This window comes from Semicossyphus pulcher, unplaced genomic scaffold (genome assembly GCF_022749685.1).
Source record: "Semicossyphus pulcher isolate SPU_LCO1_2020_fin unplaced genomic scaffold, fSemPul1.0.p SCAF_16, whole genome shotgun sequence".
In the NCBI taxonomy this organism is placed as follows: Eukaryota; Metazoa; Chordata; class Actinopteri; order Labriformes; family Labridae; genus Semicossyphus; species Semicossyphus pulcher.
The window spans coordinates 19,468,059-19,485,364 of NW_027211670.1; the positions used below are offsets into that span (position 1 = coordinate 19,468,059).

Consider the following 17,306-nt stretch of genomic DNA (forward strand, 5'->3'; position numbering starts at 1 on the left):
CATAAAACATGAATAGATTTTTAAAAAGCAAAATAAAATTACATAAACAATTTTAAAGTATTTTGAAAAGTATTTTAAAAATGCAAACCCAATCAGGACAAATGTAAGCAAATGTACGTGTTTAGCTCTTTTTCAAAGATGATACTGTGCTATGTTAGTGTCTGACAAATGTAACAATACACGTTTGTCTATTGTTTATTTATTTACATTCTTACAAGACCACAAAAGTGCAATAGCCAGTCAAAAAAATATTGCAATAAAATAACAACAGCAGCTACATGTAAAACGATAGAAACACAACCATGCACACAAATATACACAGGTCTATACATAGATTAAATAAAACACAGCACAGCATAAGGGGTTCAATTGTAGTAATTGTCAGCCTTAGAAGTATTAATACATAGAAATAGAATACATCTACTTACGCTTATATATAAACAGGTGTGTATTTATAGGTATTTAAAGGTATGCAACACGTGTGCAAGGACACATGGTGACTGTATTAACAGGTGACAGAAATAAACACTCCAAAACAAACATCACACCTCTGTTATATTAAGATACTACTCCAGCCACTTGTAACAGTGTCGTTATAACATTTCGTTCAGTCTCTGAAGACCCTCTCCTTCTGTGTGTGTGTGTGTGTGTGTGTGTGTGTGTGTCTGTGTGTGTGTGTAGGCTGTCTGTGACCATGCATAAGGACTGAATGATTGACTGGCTCTATTGGCTGTCTGGCCATGACACACACGCACACACAGACACAGGCACACACACAGTCCATGCCTGCGGGTGAATTCCATCCCCCTCTTTTTCTCATGCGCTCAAAAAAAAAACACCTCTTCCATTTGCACGCGCATACACACACACACACACACACACACACACACACACACACACATACTCTCTCTCTCTCCTCTCATCCGGCGCTAGAGCCCGGCAGCGCGGGTGACGCGTTTTGCGCATTTCCTGCAGCTCGCGCTCACTCACAGATTGAGGAGAGAGGGGACGGGAAACGGGGGGCGCGCGCAAGGACCGAAAGGAGAAAAAAAACCGAACGGGAGCGGAGCACCGTGATGTATTTAGGGAGCTCGTGAGCCCGAAAAAGACTGCATTGGGGAGACAATAAAGGCATTGCTTACCGAGAGTACGCGCAAATATCGCGGTACCGTGAGGTCGAAGCAAGAAGATTAATCCCGGAGAAGAGCGAACGAGGGGCTGGAAACGGAGCACCAATCCCGGATGGCTAGGCGCGGCTGCTCGCGCTCTCTCCCACCCTGACCCGGGAGAGACACTCAAGGACCGTGGGGAGGCTCCGGGGATTCATAAGGACCCCAGCGGAGCCTTTTGTCCCGGTTACCCCTCACCCTCAAGCCGTTTGATATCCCGGCCTGTTTCCGCCAAAACGGGAATCTTGTCTGGCGCACGGGACCGACCGTAAACAAACAAGGCAGACGCTCGGGTGGGAGAGTGTTCAGCAAGCGACCTCTGAAGGGTGTGAGTCTGCGTTTTTCACTCCATTAGGGGTCCGTCAGCTGTACTGATAACGCGTGTGTGTGTGTTTGTGTGTGTGTTCAGTTATGGCTGTACAAGACTGAGAGTCCAAGGAGCCAGCGGCATTATGGGATGTAGCAGAACTGTGCAGTGACCCCCGCTCATTGGAAGGAAACACACTGTGTACAGGAGCAGGAACAGGCAGACTAGCCTAAACACACACACTCATCCTTGTACACACACGCACACACACATCCCAGGACCCTGCAGCCATGCCTGTGTTCAGCGGCCTGTTGAAGGTGCGAGTGTGTGAGGCAGTGGATCTGAAGCCCACCCCATGGGCTCTGCGTCACGCTGTGGGGAAGAGCGGATCCTTCCTCCTGGACCCCTACCTGGCCTTGAATCTGGACCAGACCCGGCTTGGCCAGACGGCCACCCGGACCAAGACCAACAGCCCTGCCTGGCACCAGGAATTCTGCACTGAGGTCCGTGAGGGAAGGAGCCTGGAGCTGTCTGTTTTCCATGATGCGCCCATCGGATACGATGACTTTGTGGCCAACTGCACCATCCAGCTGGAAGACCTGCTGCAGAATGGGACCAGACACTATGAAGACTGGGTATGTGTTTCATATGTGACCCTTCCAGTATGTCTCAATTACCCACAGAGCATTGGGACAGAAGTCCTTTGGTCCTTGAGGTTGCAGGTTTTTCTATAGTTAAATTGCAACATCTTACAACAGATGATATTAAAGTTCAGACCCCAGACCCTGAAACAAACACGGCTCCTACTTTCAGAGACATACAGTCTCTGCAACAACCTCACTGTTTGGTGTGGTGCATACTGTACTTGTGGTTACTATAGGGTGTATGCTGAGTGTTCAACCAAAACCAAGTTCTTTTTTAACTCATTCATTCAGACCGACACATTTGAGACATTCCCAAGACAACCAAAAGCCTCTGGGAAGCTTAAGCCTTCCTCATGGGCTATTTCTCCTCTGATTTTAGAGCCCGACTGATAAGTCAGTTGGCCGATATGAGATCACAGGTACATCGGTATCGGTGTGTATATTCTCCAATATGCACCAGTATGAAAACTTTTTTACAGAGCATATAATGCAGAAAACAAATCTAGGTGTGATTTAGAAATAGTGTCAACACAGTTTGTTGAGTGAAGCTCTGACTCCATATTATACAACACTCTCAGTACTGTCTGCAGCTCATGTAGCAGAGCATCACAGTTGAGCAGATGGGGGTTCACACACTGGATTCATTTGTATATTCTTTGTTTACATCCCTCAGCATCCTTTTTTCCGCACAAAATCAGTGCTAATTCAATATTGTAAAGGTTGATTATTGTTCCATAATTCACAATAATTCACTATATTAGTAATCTGTGATTTTTCCTGTCTGAAATCGGCACCTGTATCGGTCTAATTTTGGTCAAGCGCTACCTGTTACTGATTTTTATCCTGTAAATAAGGGTATTTCCTGATATGACCACCATTTCTGCCTTTTTTTCTGTATTTAAATCTTTGTAATAGCTTCTCTAAAAAGTAGAACTTGTTTTTTTTAAACATTTATTTATGAAAAACTGTCTATATTGTGGCTCTTATCTACCTTACAAGGTCAGTTTCAGGGCTGAAAACAATCCATGCATACCGACTGAACCGGGCTCTTCTGTCAAACACGCTCAGCTCACCTTTAATCTAAGTAATTCTCTTCAAGTGTTCCCGCGGATGAATATAGGAGTGAAGTAAGTGAGAGCTGCATTTAGAAGAAATCCCTACTGCCATCATAATAACCACCAGCTTTTAACCTGGATTTAATTTGCACGTCTGCTGTCAAACTGTGTGTGTGTCTTGATACTGAGACGTTTGGCTGGATGTCCGGTCCGGTCTAGATCAGTGCTGGAGTCTCAGACAAAATCTTGTAGTCGTTTTTTACTCCTATTTTGGTAGTTTTATTCTGCAGCGTTCCTTCCCCTATCGGGGACATTAGAGCTGTTGGGACTTGCATTAGATCTGATTTGGGCATCTCAGGTCCGGCCTCTAATCATCCTTCCTCAATTCCTCACATTCCTCCTGCCTCTTTGGACTGGAAGAAACATGAGGTGCCCTCGCCTTCTCCCTCTGTGGAGTTACATTTATACAGCAATCTAGATAATGTGAGGCTGCACTGCAACCTGTTCCAGTGCCTTCATCAGGTTTTCTTCTGGCTGTATGTCCAGAGATAAACATACTGTTACCAGCAGTGGGAAAAACTGAAGTTCCTCGCTTTAGTTACGGTGTCTCGTCATGTAATCTCATTTGAGTCGGGACTGCAACATGCAGATCTGTATGAAAGGGGGATAAAGAGCTTTTTGTTTCAGGTCCGTCTCCAGTTTGACATGTGATCTTTTTCTGCTTCCACTTTGTTTTTTATCTCGTCTTGCTTTACGTTAGATGAAAGGCTGACGAAGGGGATCTCTGCACAAACATCTTGTGAGCTGAGAACATGCAATGTGTCATTTTGCAGTAACAAATTACCGAACAAAAACAAGTTCACATTTTTGGAGGCATATTATGAGTAATTACAACAATTGAAAACCCTTTAATTTCAGTTTATGCTAGAACACAATGAAGATGGCACAATTAACTATTACAGGGACAATTTAGTAGCACTTATTTAAGTAATATTACTATTTGTGGTATCAAAATGGCCTATTTTTAGGGTGCCAATACTGTTTTGAAGACTCTTTAATGCCATAGTTTTAATACAACTTCTGCTCTTAGATCGCTTCACATATGACCGCGACGTAAGTTAAAAATTAGAGGCATTCATTGTGGTAAATATCATATTTATTAAAGTCTTTGACATCTTATTTTCATGCTGCAAAATTGCTTAAAGGGGTTTTAAATGGATGTTCTCATATTCTGCATGGGTTACACATGTTTGGGTGTTTATTGTTCACAGTGAAAAAGTGAAAACTGCATACTTCCGTGTTTTTCCAGAATGACATGTTTATAAAGGTCGCCTCTGAAATGGGCCGTTCAGAACAGCTGCAGGTTTCTATGTAGAACATTGCTCTCGCTGAAATCGACCAATCGCCATTCACCGTCGTTCACCTCAGGCTGCCTTCTTGCACGAGCTCAATATTTCAACTTACCATTCTGATACCTCCCGGCGATTCTGGCTCGTACATATAAGGCCGAATAACCGATCCTAGAGCAGCCATGTTTTTTACAACTTTGGAGTGACAGTGCAGTGCGGGCGCTATGCGGTCACTACAAATACTGTCAGCCAGTCGGGGCTAAGGTCTGACCTTTGAATGGCAAAACGGCTTGTTCGTTTCAGGAGGAAGGAGAGGCTCAGAAAAATGATTAAAATATGTATAAAACTTTTAAAACAAACTTTACCAAGTCATTCAAAAACAGAATAGAATAATAGAAAGTTGATTGCAGAGCTAAAATATTTCCACTTTAGTTTTTTTAATGTATGATGTAAAACTACTAATATAGGATTTGTGGGAGTGGTGTAAAGAGTCAATGGAGCATGCATGCATGCTGCAATTGTATCAATATTTCATTATATAAATTATAATGGTGATAAAGTCAATACAAATCTAGAACAAATTGCTTCGTCAGCCCACGACATTTGGCTGAGCTTTCTACGTTGGGGTCAGCAGAGGTCAAAGATCACGATCAGCGAGATTTGTGGGACATTTGTCCCAAAAAACAAAAGTGGAATCATCATTCCTTTAGTTCAATTTCCCAGTAATTTACATTTAAATTCTCCTCTTACTGAAGTGCATAATGTTTTTTTCCAAGCTGCAATGTTATAAAAACCTGCAGTATTACAGTCCATGCATTTATTTGTATTCAGTTGAGCTGGATTATTTACTCGGTATTATTGAGTTCAGTTTGTTGCTTGCAGGCAATCTTTTATGACGGTGTGGGCAATCCCCCCTGATTCTGCAGTAAAATGATTCACCTGAGATGAACAGACTGAAAACGTGGGGACATAATTGGCTGTATCGCAATATAGTATGTTGTTGCAATAACGAGCGTATCGCCAAATCCAGCCCTCTAATGAGTCGCAGTTAATAGACCAAAGCGTGCGAAACCATTCTATATGATTCATTAGGAGGGGCTTAATTATTGATGTAAAGTTATGTAATTGTATCAGTATACATTGGCACATAAATAGGCCCACACACACACACGCACACACCTCGTCCCTCAGCCGTCCAGAGTAAGGTCAGAGCATATGGATCACTCTGTTGATTGACCACATCCCATTGATCAGCCAGCCGGCTCGTCAATACATCTGCCTCACAGCGACACGGCCCCTCCCTCTTCCCCTTCCATCCTCCTCCCTTCATTTATTCATTACTCTCCACTCCTGCCTCCCCCTTTTTCTCCCTCATCCTCTTCAAATCTTCCTTACAATTACAACCCCCCTTCCTCCATTCATTTACCCATCTTCTTCCTCTTCCTGCCTCGCTTGTGTACGTTACACTCCCCTTTCATCTGCTTCCTCCTGATGCTCCTGCTTTCATTCACTCCTCAGTGAGGGAGGGAAGGATGTGAAACAGGGAAGTATAATATAGTGGTTACAGGGTTGTGCAGTCTGATCAAAACACTAAAAGAAGTGTTAGAAACTATTGGATGGATTGCCATAAAAATTGCTGCAGATAGTCATCATCCCCAGAGGATAATTCCTAATGACTTGAGGGACCTCCTGACTTTTCCTCTGGTGGCACCATGGTGGATTGATATCAGATTTGTGGGACACATTCTTGCCCTTCTCAGGACAAATTGTACTATTTTTTTGCACCTAAGCACTACCATCAGGCCATAACTAATGATATTCCCATGAGCCTCTGCTGTTCTTTGTGTCAAGTGCTTATTCACTAACATTAGCATGCTAGGTAAATGCTGTAAAAGGTAAAGATACACTGATTAGCATGTTAACATTGTCGTTGTGAGAATGTTAGCATGCTGGGGTTCGCATTAAGCTCATTTCAGCCTCATAACAGTGCCATAAAACACAGTAAGAAGTCGTGTTAAACTCCAGAAAACACATTACTTGAAAATAGGAAGATCTTGTAGACCAGCTCCAGTCATGTTTTAAGACGTATAAAATGCTCTGCTTGAAATAATAAATTGTGTCTGATATGTTTTTCCATCCCAAGGCATCTCCTCCTTCCCTCTCCCTCATTAAAAATTCCCCAATCTGCATAGTCCCCGCCCACTATGCAAATTTCAAACCTTCCCCTCCGTCCGGAAAACAAAACACGTCTCTGCCATCGTTTAGTGGCACTTTGTTGAAACTTAGCTAGCTTGAAATGTAGTAATTAGTAGTAGTAACATTACAGCTGGCTCGCACATCGCCTAAGGGGTTGCCATAGGTTACACATAATGATATGCATAGCGCCACCCCGTCCATTAACGGGATAGGCTCCTTAGGTTTGTGACGTCTCAAACCTGCCAATGTGAAAACGTGTTGTTCAGCCTCTACTTGGTACACTGCAGTTTAAAAGCAGACCCAGCCATGGAGATGACTGCTGATGTGGTCCCTGATATTTCTTGTAGCACACATTGTTTTCACTGGAGGGGGTCTTTAAAAGAAGACATTCTTGAGAAAATCAGTGATGCAAATTAACAATGTTACTAAACATAAATTAGGATCAAAATAACTTTCTTTTTATGTGAAGCCATAAACTTCTACCAAATGCTACGCTTCTCGCCATTTAGATGAACACTGAAGCTTGTGTACATCAGAGTTGTCTTTCTCACTTCCTCCGCCCTTCTGCCGCCTCACTCGTCTCATCTCATAATCCCTCTCTCTCATCTCGGCTCTGTTATTCCCATCCCCTCTGCTTCCTGTTCCCTTTGGTCCTCCACCACCTCCCCGCGATACGTCTCCTGTGGACCCGGGCGCCGCGCCGTGGGCCAGGTTGCCGCTCTGTGCCTCTGGTGAAATATTAACCAGGCTTTGATGCTTATTAATTGTCCCACTCAGTAATTGAGATGCTCTGTGGAGCCCCATCCCCATGGTGACAATGACAGCCCGCACGTTGGTGACAGCCTCTCACCCACAGAAACACCAGAGAGAGAGAGAGAGAGAGAGATGGGGAGGTGAGAGTTGGGGGAGATGATGGAGAGCGGGAGAAGTAAAACTGCCTATTCTTTGAGAAATCAGAGCATTTTGAATTAAGGGCATTCAAAGGTAGAGATTCTTTGATCTTCTTTAAGGGGAAATTCCATATTACACAACAACACAAGTGCAGAGACTGTATATAGGTGCACAGCTACAACAATTATAACATTTTGGTCAACCATACTCAAGCATCAGACAGGTTTTAACAAGTTTAGTCAGTTACTCACATCATTTATTCGAAGGTAAAGTTAGTCATAATGTCACGAGGTAAAAAACATTCCACTATAATAATCCATTGCAGTCTAGAGCTACTTTTTACATCAACATTGACACCTTTAATTTGTGGACACACTTTATAGCAATATTTGCATATTAATCCAAACCCTCAGTTACCTGTTGATCTAAATGTAAAGCATATTGAGGTTTCTTTGTAGTCAAAAGTGTTAAAAAAAGTTATATTTCATCTCTTTTTTATACAGGTGAGCCAAATACCACTGTGAACAAAACCGTGTTTGTATCCATGGTATTTTAGGGGCTGAAGAAAGTAAAGGATTGTTACAATAACAAATTTCTTTAAGCATTTTGGCTAAAGTGAACTGATAGTTTTAAACATCACATTATTTCATTGGAACAGCTCAGTGGTAAATTTGTCATGTGGCTGCCACAAAACATTTTCAATATAATCTTACGGTTTTCTGTTGGCCCCCTTGTAACCGAATCATATCTATGCTGCAAACCCAATTCACTTTGACAAAACATTGCCTTCTCCACCATCTGCCACGATATAATGAGTATTTACTGGAGGGAACAGGACCACATAAAAGAGACACTTCACATGAGCCTAAAACAAGCATCCCTCTTCCTATATTTGTTGTATTTTATTGTGAAAGGGCAACTTTCTTTATAACCATATACATACTGTATATAACTGAAAAAGATTTTGTGTTGTTTTTATATGGTTAAGATTAAAAGGACTTAAAAGTAAAGGATGTTAATTTAAAATAAGAAATGTCAATATGAGTATCAGTTTGCCTTTTCAACAAAATTATTCAAAATGTGCTCCTTTTTATTGAGGAAAGTTTTACTAACCAGTTATAGAAATGATCTATTTTGTGTCAGCTATCAAGGCAAAAATGACTAGTAATCTTTCAAACTAGTGTATCTGATATTGCTAGCAGGATTTTGTTAGCTTGATAGCTATGGTAACTGATTTTGCCAGCAGATAAAATGACTTTGTAAGCTGTGGTATCAAAATAAAAGCAGTTTGCTAGCTTGATAGCTGTGGTTTCACAGTTTGCTAGCCAGATAAAATTAGCTTGTTAGCTGTGGTATCTAATTTTTGTGTAAGCTAACATGCTTACACAAAAGTTACACTAAGTTTGTTAGCTTGTTAGCTATGGTAACTGATTTTGCTAGCAGATAAAATCACTGTAAGCAGCGGTATCAAGATAAAAGCCTTTTTTTAGCTTGTTAGCTTTGGTGTCTGTTTTTGCTAGCGGATAAAATCACTTTCTTAGCTTGATATGTGTTGATATTGAACCAGTATTCTTTAGTTATTTGCTAAGGTATCAGATTTTAAAACCATTTTGTAGCCTTTTTGGCTAGGTAAGGTATTACTTTTGTGTTAGCTAACAAACTAATACCAGTTGGTGATTTTGTTAGCTTTGGTATCTGGTCAACTCTTATCGTCTAGAAAGCAAATCTGATTTGAACGTTAGCTACCTGATAAATCTGAAAACTTGTGCGTCTTGTTACCAGTAGCAACATGTTGAAATCAGTTCAATATTTGTATTTAAGTAGTACAATGTTTGGGGCAGCTTAATCCGACACTGCTCAGTCTTATCAAAAAGACCCAACAGTGCAACAATTAAGACATGTATCTTCATTTCCTCGCTGTATTGTTTTATATTATGTTAAAAACTCCCATGATTGAGGCAGGACAGTGCTACATTTAGTCGTAAAAAGTCTTTTATCAAGGTTTTCCAAAATGGCATGCCCTGGAGACTGACGCAGAAAAAGGAGAGAAGGCTGGAGAAGAGGAAGATAGTGACGAAGCGGAGAGAGCAGCAGATGAGGTGTAGAAATAAGCACTGTGTTCATGTAAACATATGAGGCAGGAGGTTGGGAGCTGTGAGGCTGCTGGAAGCTTCAGACTGAGACGAGATGACCACACAGTGTGACGTTTCCTCACAGGGACACGGACCACTTCAGATGTCAGCTGTTTGACACTTGACATGCGCACACAGACACAATCGCACAACCTCACATACTCGTGCCAGCAGCAGCCAGGAATAATGGCTGGAGGACTACAAAGGCCAGTTTTTTTTTTAAATATTGTCAAATATTTTTTTAAAAAGCTGAAGCTTCAGGAAAACCACATTATTTTAAAGATGGTCCATCCTATATGTAGTAATGCAGGAGACATTGTAGATATTAAGCTAACATATCATGCTAAATATTCTTATACAAATGTGTGTGTCAAAGATCGGTTTTAGGATCAGTATTAATATGTATCGTCATGACAAAGCCGACTTTTGACAGAACGAGAAGCTAGCAAGCCCAGAATGGAGGATGGTAGCAAATCTTATATTAGCTGTGTTATAATTCTCTTTTATCAACACTCCTTCTTCTAACTATAAGCTGCTCAAAAAAACAGGAAAGGTCTTTCAGCCAGAAATGAGAAAGAAGACGATGAAACAACTCCATAGACTTAGTGTCCTCTTGGCTCTGTTGCTAACTGGCTTGCTAACCAACGTTTAGGTAGCATATAGGGTCTTTTCCCCTCTTTTAACACATCTTTATTGAGTGAAATGATGTGCCACCCTGATGACAAAATGCCAGGGGATTAAGTGGCACTGTACAGAGGAAATAAGAAAAGCACAGTTGACTGACTAATGCTAGTATTTGCCTGGCTAATTTGTGTGTGTAAGCTATTAGCCCAACAGCTTGTAGTAGTTTACCAATTAGCCTAGCACGTTCTAAGCTAATAGTACAGCCTTTTTAATGAGATGCATGGCTTCGTTTTTAGCGTCAATTTTAGGATGGAAATTACCAAGTTAAATGTATATACATCATCCATTATGATCATGATAACATTATAAACAATAACACACATGCTATCCTCCCCCAATACATGACTCTGACCATCATTGAGGTCAACACCCTATTGTCATTAGCGCCCTTTCTTCTTCCTTCACCCCAGCCTCCATCCCCTCACTATAGCAAGTTTAATAGCATCATAGGCTCCACCCCTTGTTGACCGGCTGGTTAAGTAGGACAGACTAGATTTAAGATCTGCTGTTGCCACCCTTATAATACACACACGCACACATACACACACAACGATAATCACAGTGCTTTGCCCACTGATGCCAAATCAGGTCACCCTTTGGTGTGTGAGTGTGTGCTGGAGGGTGTTTAATGCATGTTCTCAGTGAAAGGGAAGAAATGGGAGGATATACGAGGCCTCTGGGACAGCAGGTGAAACGCCCACTGTTGGTCTTTTTGTGACCCCAAGAGAGACATTTTCCCAGAGCCATGATTTTTATGATATTGTAGAATAATAGTATTTTCTTAGGTAGTGGGAAAATAAGTATTGTAAACCAGGATTGTCTTATCTATAGTGAGAGAGTAGGGCTTGGTATTGAGCCTCAATACTTCTTTTGGTGCCAATCACCAACTGTCTTTAGCACATACGGTATTACAGAAATATTTCTAATTTAGTTTGCCTATCCTTTGATCAGATAAAGTTTCTGATTTGATCAAAGTTTGGATGATTTTACAGCCTCAGCAACATAAGCCGTAGTTAACTTTAATTTCTGTGACATTTTGTCAAGAAAATAACACCACTTTTAGTTGTTTTGATGATGTGTTTTTCCCCCACTCACTACGTGAGTCTTTCTCTACATATACTAATCCAACTAATTGCATCATGAGGCTGTGAGACAGGTATTTAGCAGCTAGCTTAGGGGTTAACAAGTGTTAACGACAGAGCTAACAGTAATTGAGCAGTAGCTGGAATCACCAAGTAAGACGTTAAAGCAAAACATTTTGCTGTTAAAGAGCTTATCACCAGGAATAGATCGATACCACTCGCATATCTGTCTGTTAAATATAAGGCAACGGCCAGCAGACGGTTAGCTTAGCTTTAGCCCAATGATTTCGGCAATGTGGAAAAAAACGGCAAAATTGATAATTTGATGATAAAAATTTAATCAACTCACATTGTGGAATTTGGCAAAATGTGAATGCAGATTATAAAAATGAACATTTTTCCGAAACATTATAAACCTACACAGCACCTGAAATATATATAAATAAATAAAAAGACATTCGCTGATTTTAGCACGTATTTGTTTAAATGACAAAGAATGAAACCTTAGAATGACAATCAGAAGTTGTACGCTGGATTGTGTGCTGGACTCCTTCTTGGCCAAGAACAGTAATCTCTGGCTGCCCATTAATTAACCATTAGAATTAACCACTCAGAGTCAGTAGTCAAGTAACCTTCATAAAAAGGCACATTTCCATGTGATCCATACTTTGGTTTATGTAGGAATTACATGAACAAGGTATAAAAGTTTTTTAGCTTCAGAGGTGGGATGTGGATTTTGGGACCGTTGGGCAGAGACATGCTAACTGTTTCCCCCAGTTTTCAGTGTTTGTGTTAAGCTAAGCTAACCAGCTGATTGTGGCACCTTGCTACTTAATGGACAAATACAATATAGTATAAATCATCTCATTTAAATCTATGCTCGAAAATGAATGAGCTAACTTCCCAATTTGTGAGGCTTTAAAAGTTATAGATGGGGGCGTTAGGGTCTCGTCAATCTAGGAAGCTAGCGTTAGCAGAAGCAGCTAGACCTCTTGACTGTATTTCCTGGGGTTTTAGAGAGTCAGATATGAAAGCTGTTACTCTTTGAGACATGATAAACCTAGAGTCAATTATTAAATACCGATAGTACAGAGCTGCTGAAAATGTTATCATGTCTAGCACAAGTTTACTGCTTCTCTTTTTGCTAATTATTACCATGTAGCTAACCTACAAAGACCGAGAGTTTGATAAATTGAAAATAATTAATTTAGCTTCCTTCAGTTTTAATCTTTTTTCATTTAGGCCGATCCAACAGTGAAGACTGTCTGGTCTACAGAGGCTGCTCATCGGGCCGTCTGCCAGTCCATCTGGATATCACACAGTCGCCTTAAATGTTTGTGAGCTTGAAGATGACTGAGCAGAGAGGATGATTTGATCAGGAATGTCCTTTTAAATCTAATTTCCCTCTTGTCTAGTTGATGCCACTGGACAGTTGGACCCGTCACTGGTTGCTTTTGGGACAGGCTTTGTTGAAGCTCCCCATCCTTTCTTTTCATCTCCCCCACCAAACAGCCCAGCTCCTCTTACATTATTAGCCGTCTGTGATGTTACATTAAAGATGCATGACTCTCATGCTGTCTCACTCAGCATGGGCCTCCTGTGTGCATGTGTGAGTGTGTTCAGGCCGACACGCTTGAGCTGCGGACTGTTAGAAAGAAGGACAAACACACACACACACAGGCATGGCATTGTGTGAACGCGGTCGAGCTCTCTCAAAGCCGAAATTTGTTATTTGACAGATGGATGTGGGAGGCTGTCACTGAGACTAAACGCTCCTGAGAGAGACACACAGAGCTGTCTGGTTGGACCGAGATAGCGAGCTAGATGGACGGAGAGTGGGAGGGGGTTAGCTCCACAGTATTGATATAATGCAAGCTTTGAGTGCCCTGTCTGCTTGGTTGAGTGCCTCTCTGTGGTGCTGCATATGGTGTGTGTATGTGTGGTTTTTTGTTATACACAGCAGTGTGTGTGTTTGGAGCCCGTTTGCACCAAAGCAAGAGAGTTAAGCTCGTACTTGTGTTTAAAGCTAACTCCTCTCTGAAGTCCATTTTAAAATCCCTAGACAGTTACAGAACTTATACACACACTCAGCTTCCTGTTTGTGTGTGTGATAAAGAGAGAGAGAGAGAGAGCGGGGGGGTTTGTGAAGTTATCCGTCTCCCTGGCTGTATCGGTGTCCTAATTGGACTAACAAGATTAATGAGGCGAACTAGATTCTCCAGCTCGCTCTCTCCTCCCAGCTTTCGTTGTCAGGGCGGGGAAGCTCAGTGCATGTGTGTGTCGGTACACAGCAGGTTAAATCCAAGTCACGTGACTTTCCGTATAGCAGAGGGGGTAAAATCTTATATCATGGTATGTGTGGTTTCATATGATCTGAAAATTATAAATAGAATTGATCCAATTCTCAAGCAAAAGAAAATTAATGTAGTGCAATTTAGATCAATTTCAGTCAATCAATTTTTATACCAAATCATAACCAAAGTTATCCCAAGACACAAAAAGAGCAGGTCTTAAACGTACTCTTAGTTATATCGTTTAGAGAGAGACCCACCATAAATCCACCATGAGCCACGCTGAGCAACATTTGGCAACAGTGTCAACGTAAAACGTTCTTTTTAACTGGCAGAAACCTCGAGCAGACCCAGGCTCATGCTGAACAGCTATCTGCCTCGTCTGCCTCGCTTTTTTTTTTAATAATAAAAAATGAATAACTTCAGTTTGTGGTCCAAAAAGGAAATATATCACATGGCATTGGACTCACAAAAAACAGAATTAAACAATTAATGCCATTTTCTATAATGGGGCGACGCCTGCGAGCTAGTTCAGGCAGACAACTCGAGCTGCACTCATTTAATAATTGATATCACTTCCACATCACCTGACAAACACTTCCTATTAATTGGCGGTCTATTTAAGCTGCAAGATTTCTTGTCTCTCCCTCTGCTCTGTCATTGCCATCGCTGCCCTGCATCAGTACTGTGCTCCTACTTTCAGCCCCACCACCACCCCAGCATCCACCCGCAGGCTCCAAATAGGGGGTTTAAGATATTATCTCATCACTCCTCAATTTCTGCATGTAAAATAAATCAGCGAGGAGTGATGAGGTCGGAGCCTAGACGCCAAACAAGCTATGTTCTGCTGTAATAAACCTTTCCGAACTAAAACAACGCGAGTTGTCTGACTGAACTATAATTGTGTAGAAAATTACATCAACAGCTCGGGAAACGTCAAGAGACCCCTCCAAATGTTCCTTAAAATCAGCATCTCTCTGTACACGTCATGGCCAGCCCAATCTCCAGATCTGAACCCCATTGAAAACCTCCTGAATGTGATGGAGAGGAAGCTGGACGGTCACAAGCCATCAAACAAAACATCTTTATTGCATCTTTTGGTTTTCTTAACCAATCGTCATTTTCTGCAATTAAAAGACCTCAATGAGAATATTGTATTTGGAAGTAGGGTCTCTTGAGTGGTCTCTTAATTTTTTCCGGAGCTGTAATTTCTGTAAATTTAATTGGGAAACTGTTATTCATAAAAGAAGCAAACAAACAAATTTGAATTCTTGCATTATCAGATGAATTATATATCTGAAATATTACGTTAATGCTAAATCTTGTAAATCCAATATTGCCAAATAGCAATCCTTCTCATTTAGTCGCTGTGTTGATTTGCAATAGCTCAATAAAACCTCAGGTATTTAAAGCTGCATTCATTTAATTTTAGGCCACTTTTTGCCCATTAAACTACCCCCCTGAGTTTGTATAGGCAACGTGTTAGCCACCAGTGTTGACTTTAGGTATTTGCTTTTTACTCAATATTCACTTTTATAGCTCTGTTTTTGGTCACCACCATGTCCTGAAGCACACATTTAGCTATATCGCTGCTAGATGCTCCACTATGTTCTTCAGTTTTGTCATTCTGCCTCTGAGCAGGTTGTCATCGGTCAGTTCAGCTTTAAGGAAAAGGTAGATCCGCATAGCAAACTCTGCTGGTGGTTGTTGTAAAGCACTTTGTAACCTGGGTTTAGAAAGGTGCTATATAAATAAAGGTTTATTATTATTTATTTATTCTCCATCCGTGACCAGAGGTGATTCTATGCTTGAAATTCTGATATGAAACTAGTTTGAGCACCTGTGGTAAGGCCAAGAACAATACCCAGTTGAAACAATACCTGTGTGTTAATGTTTGCTTAATTCTGAGTTACCTGCTGTAGGGTGGGACAGGATTCGATGGTTAATGACAGTTCAAATAGACACAGGTGAGTTGGAATAACAAAATGGAGACTGTAAGTTGACTCTTGTAAAGCTGTTGACTTGTGAGATAAAGCACAGGCTATCAGAACTATGATGCAACCCTTTAAATGAAAAATGTCATTTTAATCCTTTTAGATCACATCCCCGGTAATATTGTGCATCTATTTGACAATATAGGCCAAAAAAATACAGAAAATCCATTTCTTCGTATTCTTATATCAAAATCCGATCATTTTTTCTTCCGGTAAAACTAGATTTCATGCGTGCTTACGTAAGTTAGCACCAAACAATTTCAACCAATCAATCTGCAACATTTACCCGCAGAGCACCAAGAACGCTCGGTCAGTTAGCTAGCTACTGCGCTGTGGAGAACGTCTGTCTACGCCCACTTCTCAACAATCAAATCAAATCCCTCTAATGATATGTCCCGCCTGCACGTCCTGTTTCACTCAGAAATACGTCACGATACGGAAGCTAGATACTCTAGGAATGCCGTTTCAGCTCGACTTTAATGTTATTAGTTAGATTGTTGTTGTTTTTCCAAATATAACACAGGCTTTAATTTCCATGTAGTAACTCAAGTAAAAACCTGTGTTTATATACATGTTAGCTCACTCATGGCTCACTAAGACACCTGCATGGAATGAGACCATATTATGTAACACCTGAGCTTTAACTGCAATGACAGGTTACATTGTATGCTGTGAAAGAGGCCTACTGCCTGAAGTCCGTGACTCGATAGGCAATTTTTGGACAGGACGAACTTCTTTACAGTTTAAAGAACAGTTGGAGGAACCCCCCTTTGCTGAGTTCACACTGCAAGAACTGGGAACAATATTTGTTCTTAAAAGGACTTTTAGAGAAACCTTTTAGCTCCTTCTTCAGGGTAGGTTCTCCCCTAGCGCAAAGAGAACCCCGAGTGCCGTAATGTTGAATAAGTTGTCCAGACCGTGTGTTGATTAGTTGTACACATGAACTAATCCAGCATTGGTGACTGCAGTCTTTAAACACCGTCTAAAAGTTGTAATTATTGCAAACATTACACAACAAACAAACAGCTCCGACCTTGTCGTTTGCCATCTTGTCATTGTTGTATGACGCGTTGCAATGTCAACCTAGCTGGCTTTGGTAACTTAGAGTTCATATTGTTGGTGCAAAAAACAAACTTTAAGGTGTTTACTTCTTAGGGGAGCCCCCCAGATCAGATAACAGTTGACTACAGTATTTAGTTGTTCAGAAGTTAAGCAGGACTGAATGGAACCCTGACAAGGTGAGCAGAGCAGTTTTTTTTCCCTCTGTAAACAAGCTGACGTCAAATTAACTGGACTTCTTTTGGCAGATTGATATGATTACAGTTAGTCCTCCGGATTGTGTGATTAGAGCCACATCCCTAGCAACAGTCTGTTCCTCATAACAACCGTCTGTTGTCAAGAAATAACAGACCTCGGAATGCCGTAACTAGCCCATCAAAATCAGGTATCTAACAAAGTCGTGTAATAGTAGCATTTATTTGGAGGGAGTTTTTAGCCAACTGATGGAAATAC

At 41.1% G+C, this 17,306-nt stretch overlaps 1 protein-coding gene across 1 annotated transcript in view; it reads left to right on the forward strand.

Moving 5' to 3' along the window:
* Positions 1-948: 948 nt before the first annotated feature.
* prkcea (protein kinase C, epsilon a) overlaps positions 949-17,306 on the forward strand; it is a 52,287-nt gene continuing 35,929 nt past the window's right edge. The window contains exon 1 of the mRNA XM_069664602.1: positions 949-2,111. Within this exon, the coding sequence (XP_069520703.1) occupies positions 1,767-2,111 (345 nt within the window). The 5' untranslated portion in view covers positions 949-1,766. The remainder of the gene's footprint in view (positions 2,112-17,306) is intronic.